Below are 19325 nucleotides of genomic sequence, written 5' to 3'. Positions count from 1 at the left end.
GCCTTTGTTTCTTTTAAAAGGAATATTTTTTTGGCAAACAATAAAACTTCTTGAAAACTCGAAAGGTCATAAAAAAGGAATGCATTAATAGGAGGCTTAGGATTACCTGAGAAAGATTACCCTTTCGAGTACAGACTTAGACAGAGTATTCAAGCTTGAATAGCGAAAAAGAAATTTTCAAATACGACAATTTTAGCGGAGTTATACTTATTTAAAGTTATTATTAATTTTGACATGAAATTATCTATGTTTAATTACTTATATTTTTTATATATTTGTTAAATTACCTATATTTTTTTTTCGAAATTTATATATTTTGTCCGACCTTTTTGGAACACTGTATATGTATATATACATATATGTATACATATATAATTATATATTATCATAAATGTGGACTTTTTTCCTAAACAGTAAAAAATACATTAATAATCTATATGCAATTTAAAACTCAGCAAACATTACTTCTAATTTGTAAATACGCATCTATTGAGACTGTCACGTGATCTGCTGCTACGTATAGCATGAGAATAAGAAACGTTCCTCTATAAATACATCATGAGTGCTCGTAACAAGTGATAACAAGCTTAAACGAAGTACTTCAGAAGTGTCGGTGTGTTGTGTGCAGCATATTAAATATTTTGTATATAGTATTTGTATTAGTGCGTGATTTTGCAAATAATATGTATAATGCAAAATGTATTATGCTGTGAACAGACGACCTTTCATGTTTTATCGTTTTGTTGTTTTGTATTAATCTGTGCTTCTTTTTTCCTTCAGGTTTAGTAGAACAAAGTCGAATTATATACTAAAACTCTATTTATATAAATCCGTTGGTAGCTACGTATTATGATGATAGTAGAATCGCATATATTAGACTTATGTAAGATGGAATGCTTTAGATATACATTTACAGATGTACTTAAACCCAAATTAGATAGAAATTATGTAAAAAATTATTAATCATAGAATCGCCGCTTACATGTTTCTTAAACTCAAATTCACGGATTAGTTTTACGGATTTCAAAATTATAGTAAGAAATCTAATGATAAGAAGAAATATATAAAATGTATCAAGATAAAGTTAAAAATTTTCTAGAAGACAATCTTTGTAAAAAAAAATATAATATAATCGATACAATCAATTTAAAAGCTGGGTGAGCATTTAATTACAAATTCGATATAAAAAGTATAAAGTACTTTAACATATTTAATTTTATAATAACACTATTTTTCAATATAAAAATCCTTTTTATTAACTATAGAGTATTTATAAAAAAATTATAGGTAAATGTGTCTAATTTCTTTCCTTTAATATTGAGGCTTTGATATACTATAATAATAATACTGATTTATGTTTTTTTATAGAGGGGGAGGGAGAGAGAATATGTAATTGTTCATTTTTTAACTTTTATACAGAAAAGAAATAAGATTGAATTTGATATACAATTTATTTGAAAATGCAAAAATAATAACAAAAGCAAATAATAATTCGAAGCTGTTAGTATTAATAAATAATTAATAAAAATAATTAATGTTTTAATTTAAAAAATTTTAATTTTAACTTAATGAAACAAATAATTAAACAGTTATTATTGTTTTAGCTATTGAGAATAAATACATGAGGTTTAAATTGATTGATGGAAAAGTATTGTAGTTTATGTGAGTTTTATTGGAATAGTATGGGAATTAAAATAAAATGCATTGCAAATATATTTACCAGATCCTGACATTAACATTAATTTGTCACTTTTCGCAAAAGTTTTCGAAGTTGAGATAAAACAGAAAGCGAAGTGCTAAAAGAAACAGTGGTTTTTTGCGCGATGTAAAGAATTAGCGGAATATTTGTAGGACAGTATAGATACGAGTTTAATTTAACGATTAAAAATATCATTTATCTATCTTGTAATATATACATGCGCTAAGGCGCTTTTTTTTTCTCTGTTCTATGATCAGATGACTAATGAAGCGATAATGCTTCTCTCGTTTCTTCTTCTCCTTTCAAACTGATAAAAAATAATCAAACAAAGTGATTCATTCTAGTACATAGTAGCTTGTGAAGAGGATAATTGTCATCAGTTGTTCGTCTCGCTCTCGCGTTCTTTGCTTCTTTTTAGTAAAATATATATATACCCGAATTCTCCAGGAAATTCACTTCGCTTTTTTTTGACAACTTATTGAATCGTCGACGCGATGAAATCGACTGTGCTCGTGTGTCTGCTGACGTTCTATAGTTTTTCTGGTGCAGCGTTGATAAACATATCCCAGCTAACAATAAGTGCGTTCATCAAGAAAATATCATTCGGAACCAACTGGAATCAGTCGAACGACACCAATTACAATCCAGATATCGATCTCAATACGGTAAGCACGTTTTCATTTGTAGAAACTTCACAGAGAATTAAAATCTTCATTATTTCATTAGTTTAATTTTCTTAATATTGTCAAAAATATTCGAAAATGATCCTTTGATCTACAATCAAAATCTAAATTTTCACGAAAATTTTACTTTCGTTAATTAGATTTACAATGATATTCATATTTTTATTTTTAAGGTCAATTTAATAATCAATTATTAATATTGTTTAATTGTCATTAAATTTTTTGTTTTTATTTTGAAATAATATATTATGTAAAATATACTCTATGTAAATATATATACTATAGGTATATATATAATGCTACAAAAATATGTCATGTTCTTTGATGATATCTGGTTAGTTTAAAATGATCAAAAATAAATATGTATTTATATGTATTATGATTATGATATAATCATTAAAATAATTTAAATGGTTCAAGAGATAAACATAAAAATAAAAAGTTGAATTCTCCTAATTTACCTAAGAACTAATTTCTATCGAACTTTACACTTTGTCAGCCAAATGAATCTTTGCATGATATTTTCTAAAAATTATCCGATAAGTTTTAATAATTAGATAATTAATGTCTAATTTTGATTTTGTTTTAACTTTTTTAACAATTACTTTTTATATTAATTAAATATCGATGTTTAATGATAGATATTAATAGAATTAATGCATTCTACATATTTAACATAGAAATTTGCTCTATTATTTAGAAAATAAATACTGTGTACGCATCTTATTGCGTACATTTATTTCAATTTTAGATGAATTTTGAGAATGTTTTCTTTATTGATTCTTCTTCCAGTTGGAAATGATAAGGAGAGCTGGTTATCCTGCGGAAGCTCATGTTATAATGACGGAGGACGGTTATCTCTTGACGTTACATCGTATTTCAGGTGGCAACAGCTCTCTACCTGTTTTATTGCAACACGGTCTCTTATGCACCTCCGCCGACTGGGTCATGCTTGGCAAAGGCAAAGCATTACGTATGATCATTTAATCAATTATTAAAACCATATACATACATCGTTGTTAAGATCGTTAATGACATTTTTTAAAATGCCCCAAGAAATTGGAAATTAATATTATATAATATGGCAAAGCAGTTAGTACGATCTTGTAAACAATGCTTAAGAGATATTCTAGTATCGTTGATCAGATTCCATTGTTGAGCTTATTTTTATCAAAAAAACATCTAAGAGAAAAATCTCGAATATAAAGGCCCAAAAAAGGCACTCGGTACAATTCTTTAATCAATCCCCAAGAGATATTCTCAAACAATACTGTTGATTATTTTTCTATTGGAGAGTTGAGGCTTAAGAGATGAAGCTTCAGAGATATTCCCAAATTAAAATTATATTTAAACAATAAATATGTCAAAATAAACTGTCTAATAAACTTTTAATTGTGTAGTTAACTTCTAATGTATCTTACTTTTCGAAGAATTTAAAAATTTTTTCTATTATTAAAAAATACTAACATGTGAAAATATTATGAAATTTGTATGAAGGTGTATATATATATGAAAATATAAATTATTTAATAATAGATACAAATATACAATAAGTAATGCAAACCATGTTTTTTTTGCATTGAAGCTTACCTATTGGCGGATCAGGGATATGATGTTTGGTTGGGCAATTTTCGTGGTAATACTTACTCGAGGGCGCATATTTCCCTATCTCCGTCGAATTCAACATTTTGGGATTTCAGGTACATAAAATAAAAATATAATAAAACATATAAAAAATATAATAAAATAAAAATAATGATACTTTGAAAATAATGCAGTTGTAATGCGATATTAGAATTAATTTGGCGTCAAACATCAGTAGACTTGTACAATATATGCTCTCTTATATACTTTTTACATACATATATATATATTTTTTAATTTGTAAAATTAAATGCTATCTCGAAAACGCATTTTCAGAAATTCTTTTGTCAAAGAGTAGAAAGATGTTTACTTTTTTGAACAAGAAATATAATAATACCTTACACACCGTGTATATGTATTTGCATATGTTACATATGTACATTACATACGTACATATATATTTTTAGTTTATATATTACATTATATGCGACAATTATATTTTATATAAATTTACATATTTTATGAGGATATATTGATCAAATTTTTTATCAGCTTTAATGAGATGGGCATCTACGATTTACCCGCGATGATCAAATTTATCACAAATATGAGATCGCAACCATTGCACACGTACATTGGTCATTCGATGGGCACAACAAGTTTTTATATAATGGCATCAGAGCGTCCGGAAATCGCACAAATGGTGCAAATGATGATTAGTTTCGCACCAGTGGCTTTTATAGATCATATGAAGAGTCCGATAAAATATCTCATTCCCCTCTCGAAGTCATTGAAGGTAAAGTAATATACATAATTATTGTTAAAAAAAATTCATTATTACGAAATAATTATTAGAATAATATTCTTTGTCAAAACAAAAAGAAATTGTTATTTTATATATTGTTTTTATATTATATATCTACAGTACCGGCCAAAATTATATCACCTTTTGATTTTTTCAGTGTAACAAACATGTTATGATTTGATAGAGATCCGTGCACTTTAAAACAAGTTATGCTGAAAAAATCAAAAGGTGATATAATTTTGGCCGGTACTGTATACTGTATAATATACTAAAATTGCATAAAATAAAAATAAAAATTGCATAAAATAAAATTAAAATATAAATAAAGCAACTCATTGGAAACTTCCATACATTATCTCACTTCATTAAAAGAAATATTCTCAAAAAATACTGCTATAAAACTTTAATCAGAAAAGAATTTTAAGCAAATTAGAGATCTTCGATTGCAGATGATGCTACAATATTTCTTCCACGACGAACTTCTGCCGCAGAATTATTTTCTGAGATTTCTTATGAAATACGGTTGTAACAAGAATGTCGTCGAGAAGAAAATCTGCGCCAACATAATATTTATGATATGCGGTTACGATCGCGAACAGTTTAATTATGTGAGTAATGATTCGCGATCGAAATAATACAGAAGTCCAAACGAATCTTCGATCATCACGTTGTTTCACGAACGTGTGATCACTCGTGCTTCAGATTAAACTTTGCATATACGTCTTTATTCCCTATTTAGACTCTACTACCTATCATTTTGAATCACGATCCGGCCGGAGCTTCTTCTAAGACGCTTCTACACTACGGTCAAGGGTTACAATCGGGCAGGTTTCGCCAATATGATTACGGTCGCGAGATAAATCTGTTGAAGTACAAATCGCCAGTACCTCCGAGCTACAATCTGGCGAATATCACAGTACCTATCGCATTGTTCTACGGTTCTGACGACTGGCTAGTTAATATCGTGGTGAGTAACTAAAGAATGCATGTTCAGATAAATCACGTAGGAGAGAAAGAGAGAGAAAGAACCAGATATTAATTCGCGCTAATTGTATATTAAATCAAGCTTTGTACATAGAATTAAAAAGATAATTAAAAAAAAAAGTTTTTTTTTAGAAAACAATTGTTTATAAGTCAAGTTTTGTACATAGAAGTGGGAAGATAGTTTAAAAGAAAAAACATATAAATTAAAAAAAAAATAATAAATTATTCTTGTCGATAGAAATGTAAACATTTTGCGATAATTTATTTATTAAAGCATTTTTTTTTCAAGGATGTGAAGAGGCTCTATCACGCATTGCCTAATGTAGTAGATAGTTACGAAGTGCCGTGGCCTAAATTTAATCATGTGGATTTTTTGTGGGCTAAGGATGCGCCCAAACTCATATACGAGAAAGTACTCAAGCTTATGGAGAGAAAAAATCTGAATAATGTTACATCGATTAAATGATAAATGATAAATATTGCACAATAAATGTGCTTAGTAATGTTGATGCGATTAATTACAGTCGCGATTATTAATTCAATAAAACACAAACTAATAATATTTTAGTATTATTTATGAGGTTTTAATAATATTTTAGTATTATTATTAATATATTGTAGTGTTTTTAATTTTTTTAGTAACTTTATTAATATTAATTTTATTTATAATATTTTAGTATTTTTAATATTTCAGTATTATTAATAATATTTAGTTTTATTTATAATATTTTAGTAATTTTATTAATATTAATTTTATTTATAATATTTTAGTATTTTTAATATTTCAGTATTATTAATAATATTTAGTTTTATTTATAATATTTTAATAATATTTTAGTATTATTTATATTGCAAGTGTATAATACGCAATCGTCGGTTTTAAGCAATTGTTTTGATAAATGATGGATTATTGCAATCATAAGAATATGTGCAATATAACAAATATATAAAGTACGATATAAAGACGAATAGATATTAAGCGAAAATATATATAATTCTTAAACCGATTTTTACGTTTTAACATACATATACTTTTCAATCTATCTATGTATATTTACAAATTCAAATTTACCGCAGAAAAAATTGTTTAAATATTATATATATATATATATATATATACATATATATATAATTTTATATATAGAATATATTATATATATATATACATATATATATAATTTTATATATAGAATATATTATATATATATATATATATATATATATATATATATATATATTATAAATAGAATATATTATATATTATATATTTTCTCGATGCGTTTCGATCATTTTTGCGAAATAGCCGATTATTATTATTTTATTGCCGATTATTATTATTATCATTTGCATCTTTATCAAAAGTTATAAGAACTGTTTTATATATTGCAATTATGATAAAGAAAAAAAAAGAACTCCAGATATTTCTGGCACACATACATATAATGAAGATCAAGAAAATATGTACATATGTACTATAGAAATAAAAAAAGATATGCATTATATATGAGTTAAGTCCGACAAAAATTCGCGTGAAAATAAAATATTCCTTATTTGCCGTTAAGGGAGATAGAACACACAGAAAAATATCATCGAGATTCGATTAATCAAACATCGTTGACCATGGAGAGACAACACAACAATAATAAAGTGGAATTTATGCGAGAAGTGGGCTTTTTTCGTATATACTGTAGAGTGTAGAGCAACAGACCAAGGCTCACCCTAAGCTGTAGAGGATGATGATGATAATGATACACTAGTTCAAGGATCATGCAATCATAAGTAGCATGACATATGCATTAGATAGTGAGGAAAACAAATTTTATAAAAGTAAAACAGAGTTTGACATATTTCTTTCAAATTTCAAAATTATAAAAAAAACATTTCTATTAAAAAAATACAAATAATTCAAAGTCGTAAGTATTAATAAGTAATTAAAGTAGGTAAATAAAATTAATTAAAGTAATTAAAAGATACAATCTATATAAAATAATTAAAAAATAAATAAAAAAGATGTAATCTTTTGTTTACAATAATTTTAAAAATATGTACAATTTATTTATATTATAATTGTAAAATAGGTATTAAAAATAAAACATTTCATTAATCAAATTTTTTTTAAAAAAATTTCTGCTAAAAATGCAAATTATTCGAAGTCGTAAGCATTAAAAGATATAATCAAAATATTTTTAGCTATTTTAGCTATTAAAGATAAATACATTTATATTGGAATCTATAAGGTCACATTGCAATTCATACAAGCTTTATAATGATAAAGATTAAAATAAATTTGCATTTTATTTCGAATAAATGTTTATTGATCGCATGAATAGGTACTAATAATATATATAAGTGATATAATACTTATCTTTTTTTTTAATTGATAGAATAAATGATTATAAGGAAATTGACGAGCCGCTTTAAAAGTAGCAGTGTAAAGAGCGGTTTCATACAGTATGCATCTCGCTCTCGCGTGTTTATTTTGTCGATAACATATGTGTATACCGATATTCCGGAAAACTTTTGACTTGTATTTTCTTTCCTGTTTATTGAATCACACATCGATGCGATGAGATTGATCGGGATCATATGTTTGCTGTCATTTTGTGGTCACCTTAGTGCGGCACCGACGTCACCGGAAGTGACCCCCGAGCCAAGTATGCTCATGAAGGGAAGGTCCAACTGGAATCGGCCAAACAATACCAAATTTAATTCTGATTTTATCAGTACGGTGAGTTTGCATTCATAAAAACAAAGATTAAAATCTTCATTATTTTGATTAACTAAACTTCTTCGATGCTGTCAGAAAATGATCAAAAATGATCTATGCATGCGTGATTACCATTATTATTCAAAATTGAAATCTTTATTCCGTAAAATTATACTTTAATGACAAGTAAAAAATACTATTTATATATATTTTTTTAAGAGTCGATTTATTATTTATTCATTAGTACTATTCAACGCGCGCGCGTAAATCTTTTTCTATCTTAAAATATGTAATAATATACATATATAAAATACATACATGCTATCATGTCTCTCACTCTAATAATATTTATTGCAGTCTATTTAAAATAATTAAAAAATATATACAATCTATATACATATATTATTGTATAATTGTAAAAGATACATTAAAAGTGATCATTAATTTCAAATGCAGTGATTCAAAATATAAACATAAAAAAGAATTTAAGTCTCTATACTGTGTGTTTCTGAATGTAATATTTAAATCAATTTCAGTTTATCAGTTTCATATTCTACGAAAGAACCACTCTGCAGTTTATTTGCAAATTATTTTATAATCATACTAAATTAAAACTAACGTTTATTTGATTTTATATTTTAAATTATATATTTATTATATATTTATTTATTATTATTATTTTAATAATTCCTCATGTTTATTAAAAATTAAAATTTTATACATATACATATATGTTATTCATATTCTAGAGAATCGATTCATTCGAAAATAAATACTATATATAATATACATATGTCGTAGCCCGATAGCGAAATTAGCCATTTAGCTAAAAGCCTAGGCGTTTAGCTAAATGCCGCCCGTTAGGCTAATCGACGACGATATAGTCTAATGGCCTGGAAAATTCAGCCTGTTAGACGAGAAGTCGGCTTTTCGCCTAACGGCCTGGCGCGCTTTAGGCGATTAGAGAAATGCTTGTTTTGGAGCTCGATGCGTTGTCAATTTATTTACTACACAATTATTACTACATTACTATTTGTTAATGCAAGATGAGCTACTGTGGCAACGAGAATTGCAAAGGATTTTTGCTTTAAAACAAGCACATCTATTTGTCTGACTGATTTTTAGCAATTTTGCAATTGCATTTTTTATATCCCTGTCCACCACTTGCCGACTGCTTCGCAGCAGCTTCCCTCAAAGTATCCATCGCTCAGTATTTTATCACAACTCCTCGTTTTGGAGCAACCCTCTTTCTGTTACATGTCTCGCAGCAAGACACAAATATCTCACAAGCCACCTTCGTTATCCTGTACTTTTCTTTAATGTAATACTGCTACTAATAATCTTATCCCTTCCGCCATGGCCTGTTTGAATGTGAGCTTCTAACAATTTATCGTAGTTATTCGTAATTTCGCTATCGGGCTACGACATATACATCTTTTCGCATAAATTTATTTCAATTTTAGATCAATTTTGTCTCCTATTGTACACAGTTTTTTTCTTTCAGCCGGAAATGATAAGAAAGGAAGGTTATCCTGTGGAAACTCACGTCATAATGACAGAAGATGGCTATTTTTTGACATTACATCGTATCCCAGGTGACAATGATTCTCTACCTGTATTATTCCAACACGGTCTTATTAGTAGCTCCGCCGATTGGATGGTTCTTGGCAAAGACAAAGCATTACGTATGACCATTTAATTAATTGTTAAAACTATATCTATATATATCGTCGTTAAGACTGTTAATAACATTTCTAAAAATGCCCTACAAAATTGGAAATTAATATTATATAATATAAAATACTGTATGAAAAAATAAGTTACGTGATAAATACTGCAAACAATTTTTATTTTATTTTAGCTTACTTATTAGCGGATCAGGGATACGATATTTGGTTGGGCAATTTTCGTGGTAATACTTACTCGAGAAAGCACATTTCTCTATCTACGTCAGATTGGAAATTTTGGGATTTCAGGTACTCGCGCGCATTGAAAATGATTTTATTTGATATGAAACGCAAGGACTTATTAAACTTATATACATTTACTTATATACTTATATATAACAGTTATTTTAAACTGCATTTACCTCATAATAATGTATACGTAAAAGTATACAAAGTATCCTATATATATTTTTAGATGAGGTAGACAGACAGATATTATAGAGACATAGATATTACAGGTATTACAGATGTTTCTTGTCAAACATTACTCATCTTTTTTTAATCAATATTTTTGAAAATGCATTGTTTCGAGATATTTCACATTTTAATATGCTAATATATTACCATTTCTTGATTGTTGACTTAAATAATTCTTTGCGGTGTAAAATTTTGATGTCTGTTTTTACTTTATATACATTTTATTATATTATATTATAATAAAAATATAACATATATATAAAATATAACATATATAAAAATATAATATATATTATTTTCTATATGTAACGATACACATATTTACGCATATTTTATGATATATCAATCGAATTTTCCATCAGTTTTAACGAGATGGGCATCTACGATGTACCTGCGATGATTACATTTATCACGAATATGAGATCGCAACCATTGCATACATATATTGGTCATTCGATGGGCACAACTAGTTTTTATATAATGGCATCAAAGCGTCCGGAAATGGCTCGAATGGTGCGAATGATGATCAGTCTTGCGCCAGCGGTTTTTGGAAATCATTTGCAAAGTCCAATACGATATTTGGTCCCTTTTAGGAGGGAGTTGCAGGTAAAATAATATATATATATATGAAGATACTTAGGAGAGAAAATTCATTACCATATAATAACTGTTCGTAACAATATCTCTTTTTGTCGAAACAAAAAAAAACAATTATCTTATGTCTTATTTTTACGCTATATATATGTAAACACATCCAATATGTGTATCATTTTTAAAAAATATTGTTCTTAAAGCTTTAAAGTGAATATTTATTTAGCAATGGCGGGATATTAATATATTAATAATTATATTAATAATTCATTAATTATAAGAATACGAATACGATTGAAACTACGGATAATCAAACAGATAATTCAAATTACATTTTTAGCTAATTTCAGATGGAATGGTATTTTAATAGAAATTTGATTCAAGATTTATTTTTAAAGTTATATGTTTATGTTAGAAATTACAAAGCTATAATAAATGATTCTCTGTCATTTAAAAATAATGTGCCAACAATACAACATTCTGTATTTTATTTAGAATTTAGAGTTAGATTAACTAATTAAATTAGATTAACTATAATTAAAGTTACTTTTTATAATAGTAATTCATTATCGTTACTCGTTACCAATTTAAAAAAATAAGGGGTTATTGTATTTTTGGATACCGTTATAGATTTCAAAAAATAATTTGTTCTATCATTATTGTACAAGTAACAAGTCGTTAACAAGTCGTAAAATCCCTTATTTTTTTAACGCTATTATTATACAAGTCATTAGAAGATTAAATTATATATTATAAAACACACACACACATATATATATATATATATATATATAAAACACATCAAATTTAAAAAAATTTGTTTATGCAAATATTAATATAAAATATATAAAAATATCATTATTTAAAATTGATAATATTAAAATTATATTATTAACATTAAAATATAACAAGTACAATATAATGTTGATTCTGATATCGCTATCAATATAAAGAAAAAAATATCAATAAAAAAAATTTTTTTCTCAATGAAATATAAATAAGAGAAAAATACGGAAAATTTCTTTTTACAAAAATTTTCAAACAAATTGATTCTAAACATTCAAAAATTTACATTTTTTCACGTTTTATGCTCCGTTAATTTTGCTACAACTACTAATAAGAGACCTTCGATTGCAGATGATAATGGAATTTTTCTTTCACGGTGAATTCCTGCAGGATGATTTTTTGAGATTTATCATAAAAAACTTCTGCGATCAGAACGTCAACAAAGAGTTCTGCGTCAATGTGGCATTTATGATTTGCGGTTTCGATCGCGAACAGTTTAACTACGTGAGTAATAATTTCATGAATGTCATCGAAGTACAAATATGTGATGATCGAAGTTCGTCGCATCGTCACATGACTTGTGCGATCACGCTTCAAATCGGATTTTGTATATATGTACATGTCTTGTTGTCTTCCTTACTTAGACTCTGCTGTCCGTCATCTTGAGTCACTTTCCGTCCGGTACCTCGGCTAAGACGCTGATGCACTTCGCTCAGCTAATTGAATCGGACAAGTTTCGCCATTATGACTATGGTCGGGCGAAAAATCTATTGATATACAACTTGGTAGAACCTCCGGACTACGATCTAGCGAATATCACGGTACCAGTCGCTTTGTTATACTCCGATAACGATTGGTTGGTCAACACAGTGGTAGGTAACGATAAAATAGGTGTTCAAATAATGGAAATATACAGGGAGTTCAATTTTAATCGCAAATAAAATCATATTTTTTTATATATAAATCAATTCCTCGCAATTTTCGGCATAAAAAGTTATAAGGGTAAGATGGTAAAAAAATGTATAGTTTATGAGATATTTCATATTTAAATTTGACATAAACTATGAAATATATATTTCGTAAAATATTCATTTTCCGATTATCTTACCTCAATATTTTTATGCACATAATAATAATCAATTTTCAAATCAAACAACATTTATCTGAAACATTTTGTTATACAATAAAAAATAAAAAAGTTTTGGGTGTGAACGATTAAAATTTGACAATCTGTATAGTAGAGATTAATTTGCATTAAAACTGTATATAAATTAAGCTTTGTACATGGAAACAGAAAAGTAGTTTAAACAAAAATGGCGCACAATAACGTGGAAACATTTTTTCAAGGATGTGAAGAAATTATACCATCTGCTACCCAACGTAATAGATCTATATAAAATATCGTGGCCCAAATTCAATCACCTGGACTTTATTTGGGCCAACGATGCGCCAAAACTAGTGTACGAAAGAATTTTCAAGATTATGAGGGAGAATCCAAATAATATTACATCTATAAAGTAATGTTACGTCGATAATCAAAATAATTGATAAATATTACTGCTTTTACTAATAAATACGATTGACGACAGCTGGAATTGTCAATGAAACGTTAAACTTGTATATTAATATTTTAATATTATTTACAGTTTAGAGAAGTAGAAGTAATTAGTGAGAATAACAATTGCATAAAGGATAGTATCGTAAGGATAGCAGCAATATGACAAATCACAACAAAATGATAAATCAAAATTTCGATTATGGAAATATCTTGAGAGAAAGATTATATTTGACAGAAAAATTTCGAATACGCTACTTACAATTAGTAGCGGCGCGATATGTCTGGCATTAGTCTCATTTTTTTATATACTTGAGTGCAATACAAGATTAATATAAAGACGAAATCATGATAAGTGAATAAATATAATTTCTGAAAAATTAAATATATGTATAAATAAACAAATAAATAGGTAAATACTTTTTTAAAAAAATTTGTGTTTTATTACATGCACATGTTTATTGATCCATCTACGTATATATTACATATTTTACATCAGAGATCCTTTTTTTATATACTTTTATTTACTGTTTGTATAACAAAAATAATTAGAAACATAATTTTTTTCATTTTTTTTTACGTTTAAACACGATATTCTAATTACGATATTTTTCATAGAATTCACTATATATTTATATATAAACCTTTTTTACAGACACATATTTGAGAGATACTTTTTGGGTTAATTAATTCTTCAACTCATTTTCACCATTTGCAAAAGCTGACTTTTATTATCTTGCATCATTATCGAATATTTATATTGTAGTAATATTTGTTTATAATTTTTCGTGTTTTTATCCTTTTACTTTCATATAAAAAAATTTCATAAAGATAAAACAAAATTGATACACAACTTCTTTCAAATTTCAAAAACTTTCTGTTTAAAAAATGCAAATAATTCGACGTCGTATGCATTATAGTTAAAAGTTTTTATTCATTATATAGTTAAATGTTTTGATTATATGACTAATAACGCCAGGTAGCTACTTCATCTTTTTTTCTTCTAGTTGATCTAAGATCATAATGCCGTTTCATTCTAATAGTGTGTAAAGTGTGTAGTTACGTGCAGTCGTATTCCTCTCGCTCTCGCATGTTTGTCCTTTTCGATATAACACATATTCCGATATTTCGGAAAATTCTCGATAATATCTCCGTTTTTTTGTCTATTAAATTATTCATCGATGAGATTGATCAAAATCGTTTATTTAGTGTCGTTTTGCAGTCATCTTGATATAGCGCCGACAAATGTGACATCCGAACTAAGCGCACTCTTGAAGAAAATATCTTGCACTAGCTGGAACTGGTTGAACAGGTTTAACAACATGGAATTCAATCTCGAATTAATTACGCCCAACACGGTAAGTGTTCGCATATAAAAACAAGGATTAAAATTTTCATTATATTTTGATTAGTTAATTAGTTAAATTTTTTCAACGCTGTTAGAAAATGATCAAAAATGATCTTACGCCGCAATTAAATTGATTTTACGCTGCTGTTAAGTTTATTTAAAAAATCTTTTAAATGTAAATTTCGCAAAATTATACATTCAGATTTCATCATTATGCCACACCTGAGCGCGTTAACTTTAAACTATCTCATTCACTAACTCTAAATTCTAACTTCTAATTAAAAAACTATTATAGTCTGAATATTTTGGTATTAAGATTTTTTTCTTAAAATAATCTAGAGAAGAAGAATTTACTCTTAAGTGTTATTATTTATGATTTTTATGGAACATTCTGTATATGGTACTATTGTTTCTCTCTCTAACGATACATATATTAACGACACGCTTTATCACATTTATCAAAATACTTTGCTCTATAATTTTGTAAATTATAATTACACGTTTAATTAGATAGATATTATTAATATTTATTTGATTTTGTTTTGGATTTTATAATTATTTACTATTGTTACAATTATTATATAAATACTCTGCATATTGATAACGTACTTGTGTGCACTGTTTTATATTTATATTATTGCTTTTTTATTTATATTAGTACTTGTGTGCACTGTTTTATATTTATTTATACTTGATAAGGACCTAAAACTTTGGTCGAAACGTCGTGATTTTATCTAATAAAGAATTTTGCCAGTATTGGTCGAGAGAAGAAAGTGTTCTTTTTATTTTAATTCTATCTGGCGATTCGTTACACATTGTATTGTTAATTTATATTATTATTAAATATTATATATTATATTATTAAATATTATTATTAAATATTATTGATATTATATTATTAAATATTATTATTATTGATAATAAAATGTCTTATTTTATTTCGAAAATGAATATCATACTCATTTTATCGTACAAATTTATTGTAACTTTAAATTACTTTTAAGAGTTTTCTTTCTTACTGATTCTTTTTCAGCCGGAGATAATAAGGAGGGCGGGATATCCCGTAGAGGTTCACGCTATAATGACACAGGACGGCTATCTCTTGACGTTACATCGTATTCCAGGAGGCAACGGCTCTCTACCTGTGTTATTGCAACACGGTTTTTTTTGCACCTCCGCTGTCTGGATCTTGGCAAAGGCAAAGCACTTGGTACGATCTTGTAAACAATGCTTAAGAAATATTGTAGCATCATTGATCAAATTCCATTGTTGATCTTACTTTTATTAGAAAAACATCTAAGAGAAGATGCAAGTTATATAATAAATTTTGCAATTGATGTTTTTTTTGCATTTTAGCTTATTTATTAGCAGATCAAGGATATGATGTTTGGTTGGGCAATTTTCGTGGTAATACTTACTCGAGAACGCATATTTCTCTATCTTCGACGACCTCGATATATTGGAACTTCAGGTATTCGAATAAAATGCCTTGAGAATTATACGTAATGTTAAAGTATTGTTAAATTAAGTATCTGATTGATTGCGAGACATTAAAATGGACTATCCTGTATATATATATATATATATATATATATTTACATATTTCATGATTATATATTGATTAAATTTTTTATCAGCTTTAACGAATTGGGCATTTATGATTTACCCGCAATAATTACGTTTATTACGAATATGAGATCGCAACCATTGCATATGTACATTGGTCATTCGATGGGCACAACTTGTTTTTACATAATGGCAACAGAGCGTCCAGAAATTGCTCAAATGGTGCAAATGATGATCAGCTTGGGGCCATCGGTCTTTTTTGATCATATGACAAGTCATCTACAGTACCTCTATTTCTTGTCGGATACGGTAAAGTAATATAAACGAATACTCTTAGATAATAATTAATTATTTAAAATAATATTTTTCAAAACAAAAAGAAATTATTTATTATCTTGATTTTACATTATATATATATATATATATATATATATGTATAAACAGATTAGTGTAATATTTTTTAAATATTGTTGCAACATAATGTTACAATCCAGATAGTGCACATATAAAAAAAAAATGTCTAAAAATGAATTAGACATCTTTAAACATTTAAAATTATTCCTTGGATATTTTTAAAATGTCTTTTGATTTTTCTGCTATTTGGAAAGTAACGTGTTATTTCCCAATCATTCTATGTATACCGAATAAAACATATCTCTCGTAGCAAAATAAAAATAAGTTTATCTGAAAAATAAATGAGAGATGTCAAAGATTTTTGTTTCCAAAATTTTCAAAAAATTGAAGAAATTTAAACAAAAATTTATTCTTTTTAGCTTCACATTATGTTCGTTTCTGCCATACAAATTATCAATTATTATCGTTATTTATTCTGTTATCGATTTTAATTTTAATCAAATGTTTTTCAATGAGTTAAAATTAAAATCAAAGAGCCTTTCAATGCTACTATATATTATTTCAAATCTTTAAAATATGTTTAGAAATTAATTTTTTTAATTCTCAATATTAAATCATCAAAACTTAAAGCAAAAAAAAAAAAAAAAAAGACAAGTAATTTACTATTAAGAAATCTTCGATTGCAGGTAATATCGCAATTTCTTTTTAATAAATTCCTGCTAATCGAATATGTAAGATTGTTTTTGAAATATTTCTGCGCCCAGAATCTCGGAAAGGAAATCTGCGCTCATGCATTGTTTTTAATGTGGGGTTACGACTGGGAGCAGTTTAACTATGTGAGTAATAATTTCCCGAATGTCGAATGATCGAGATACAATTATATCGTCACGTGACTCACGCGATCACATAATTTAAATCAAATTTTGTGTACATGTCTTGTCTTTTTTATTTACAATTAGACTCTGCTGCCCGACATCTTGAGTCACTTTCCTGGCGGTGGTTCATCTAATACGATAACGCACTACTGTCAGGGATTCAAATCGGGCAAATTTCGCCAATATGACTACGGTCGCGCGAAAAATCTATTGATATACAACTCGGTAGAACCTCCGGACTACGATCTGTCGACTATCACGGTTCCGATCGCGTTGTTTTACGGCCCTGGCGACACGCTTGTTAACATCATGGTAAATGACGAAAAAATAAATGTTTTAGAATGTTAGAAAGAAAATACGTAGTAGAGATTGATTCGCGATATAATTATACAGAGTGTCCTATTTTTTTAATCTATCATTCTGATTAATACGATTAATTATACTATATCAATTTACGAAGAAATGTTTTAAACAAAAGTTGTAGGATTTCGAGGGGGAAGACGCGCGCGCTACTGATTTTTTCCTAAAAGGCGCTTCTTAAAATCATTTAAAAGTCATTTTTTTTTAATGGAACTATCCTAATTTTTTTATATAGATTGATTCCTCGCAAGATTCGGCATAAAAAGTTATTAATTATAATTATATTAATTAATAAAAAGTTATTTTACTAAGTAAGTAAAATGACCAAAAAGTGAATAGTTTACGAGATATTTTATACTTTATAATTTAACATAATCTTACATAAACAATGAAATATCTCGTAAAATATTTATTTTCTAATGTTCCTTACCTCAATATTTTTATGCACAAAATAATGAAAGGAATCAATTGCTATAAAGAAAGTACATAGTTGTTTTTAAGAAAAAATATGTAGCTGCTAGTTACAAATTACATACATTACATACTATAAAATGGGATACTCTGTATATCAATCAAACTTTGTATGATACGAGACATGGATTAAAAGAACATTTTTTTTCCAGGATTTGAAAAGGTTGCTCTGCGCATTACCCAATCTAATGGATGTATATGAAGTGCCATGGTTTAACTTCAATCACGCGGACTTTATTTGGGCCAAGGATGCACCAAAACTGGTATATGAAAAAGTTTTGAAGATTATAAGAAAGGAAAATATAAATAATGTTACATTGGCAATGAAAATAAAAGATGAATGCTATACGCTGAATTTTTAACAAATGTTTCGATGACAGATGCAATCATTAATTTTATGAATAATGTAAAATAAAATAAATATTTATATTTTATATTATTTACTTATATTACTTATACTTATATTTTACTTATATTATTTATATTACTTATATTTTAATATTATTTACAATTAGTATATAAAAGTGAATTAAAACAATACTTTTTAAACAATTCGTTCCAGCAATAAATAGATCGATGTATCGTAAAAATAACACTGCAATATATATATAGTATAGTTTATAATAATATATAATAAATGTAACAATATAAATAACAATATTAGCAATAGCAATATATAACAAATACGTTTAAATTACAATATATTAATATTGTAAGGGTTTTGAGACCGATGGGCATAGGGTCATTCCTACACACTTAGATGATCGATGGGCGTAGGGCCACTTTAAACTGTGCGTGCGGATTATATTAACC

The 19325-nt window shown here is 27.0% G+C and overlaps 2 protein-coding genes and 1 pseudogene across 6 annotated transcripts in view; 2 read left to right on the top strand and 1 right to left on the bottom strand.

Annotated features, from left to right (window-relative positions):
* The window catches only part of LOC145936832 (lipase 1-like), a 40728-nt gene that overhangs the window by 9566 nt on the left and 11837 nt on the right, over positions 1-19325 (bottom strand). Inside the window, exon 1 of one of the 2 annotated variants that reach the window (XM_083039441.1) lies at positions 1721-1864. The exons of the other annotated variant lie outside the window; for it this stretch is intronic. Within the exon in view, the coding sequence (XP_082895567.1) occupies positions 1721-1739 (19 nt within the window). The 5' untranslated portion in view covers positions 1740-1864. Of the gene's footprint in view, positions 1-1720; positions 1865-19325 lie in introns of those variants that run through there. 2 annotated transcript variants of the gene reach the window in all.
* LOC145936833 (lipase 3-like) lies at positions 598-6327 on the top strand. 3 transcript variants are annotated; one of them, XM_083039446.1, is made up of 8 exons: positions 598-613; positions 2147-2364; positions 3175-3355; positions 3968-4082; positions 4519-4762; positions 5221-5379; positions 5511-5738; positions 6045-6327. In XM_083039446.1, exons 2-8 carry the CDS (start codon positions 2194-2196, stop codon positions 6219-6221), a joined length of 1275 nt encoding a protein of 424 aa, XP_082895572.1. In that variant the 5' UTR covers positions 598-613; positions 2147-2193; the 3' UTR covers positions 6222-6327. The 3 variants fall into 3 exon arrangements, with proteins under 3 accessions (XP_082895572.1, XP_082895571.1, XP_082895570.1); XM_083039445.1 differs by lacking the exon at positions 598-613 and adding an exon at positions 641-780; XM_083039444.1 differs by lacking the exon at positions 598-613 and adding an exon at positions 653-780 and having other exon boundaries at positions 2044-2364.
* LOC145936831 (uncharacterized) lies at positions 8173-18878 on the top strand (annotated as a pseudogene). The gene is made up of 14 exons (XR_014425443.1): positions 8173-8483; positions 9967-10147; positions 10324-10438; positions 10969-11212; positions 12335-12487; positions 12628-12855; positions 13331-13500; positions 14761-14896; positions 15920-16096; positions 16243-16357; positions 16524-16761; positions 17493-17642; positions 17766-17993; positions 18665-18878. The product of XR_014425443.1 is annotated as an uncharacterized LOC145936831 (transcript).

Source organism: Prenolepis imparis, unplaced genomic scaffold (genome assembly GCF_030444845.1).
Source record: "Prenolepis imparis isolate NDT839.2.m4 unplaced genomic scaffold, iyPreImpa1.0 SCAF_5, whole genome shotgun sequence".
Taxonomy (NCBI): Eukaryota; Metazoa; Arthropoda; class Insecta; order Hymenoptera; family Formicidae; genus Prenolepis; species Prenolepis imparis.
Note: the sequence above shows the minus strand (reverse complement) of the source record. Positions and strands in the feature narration are given on the sequence as shown.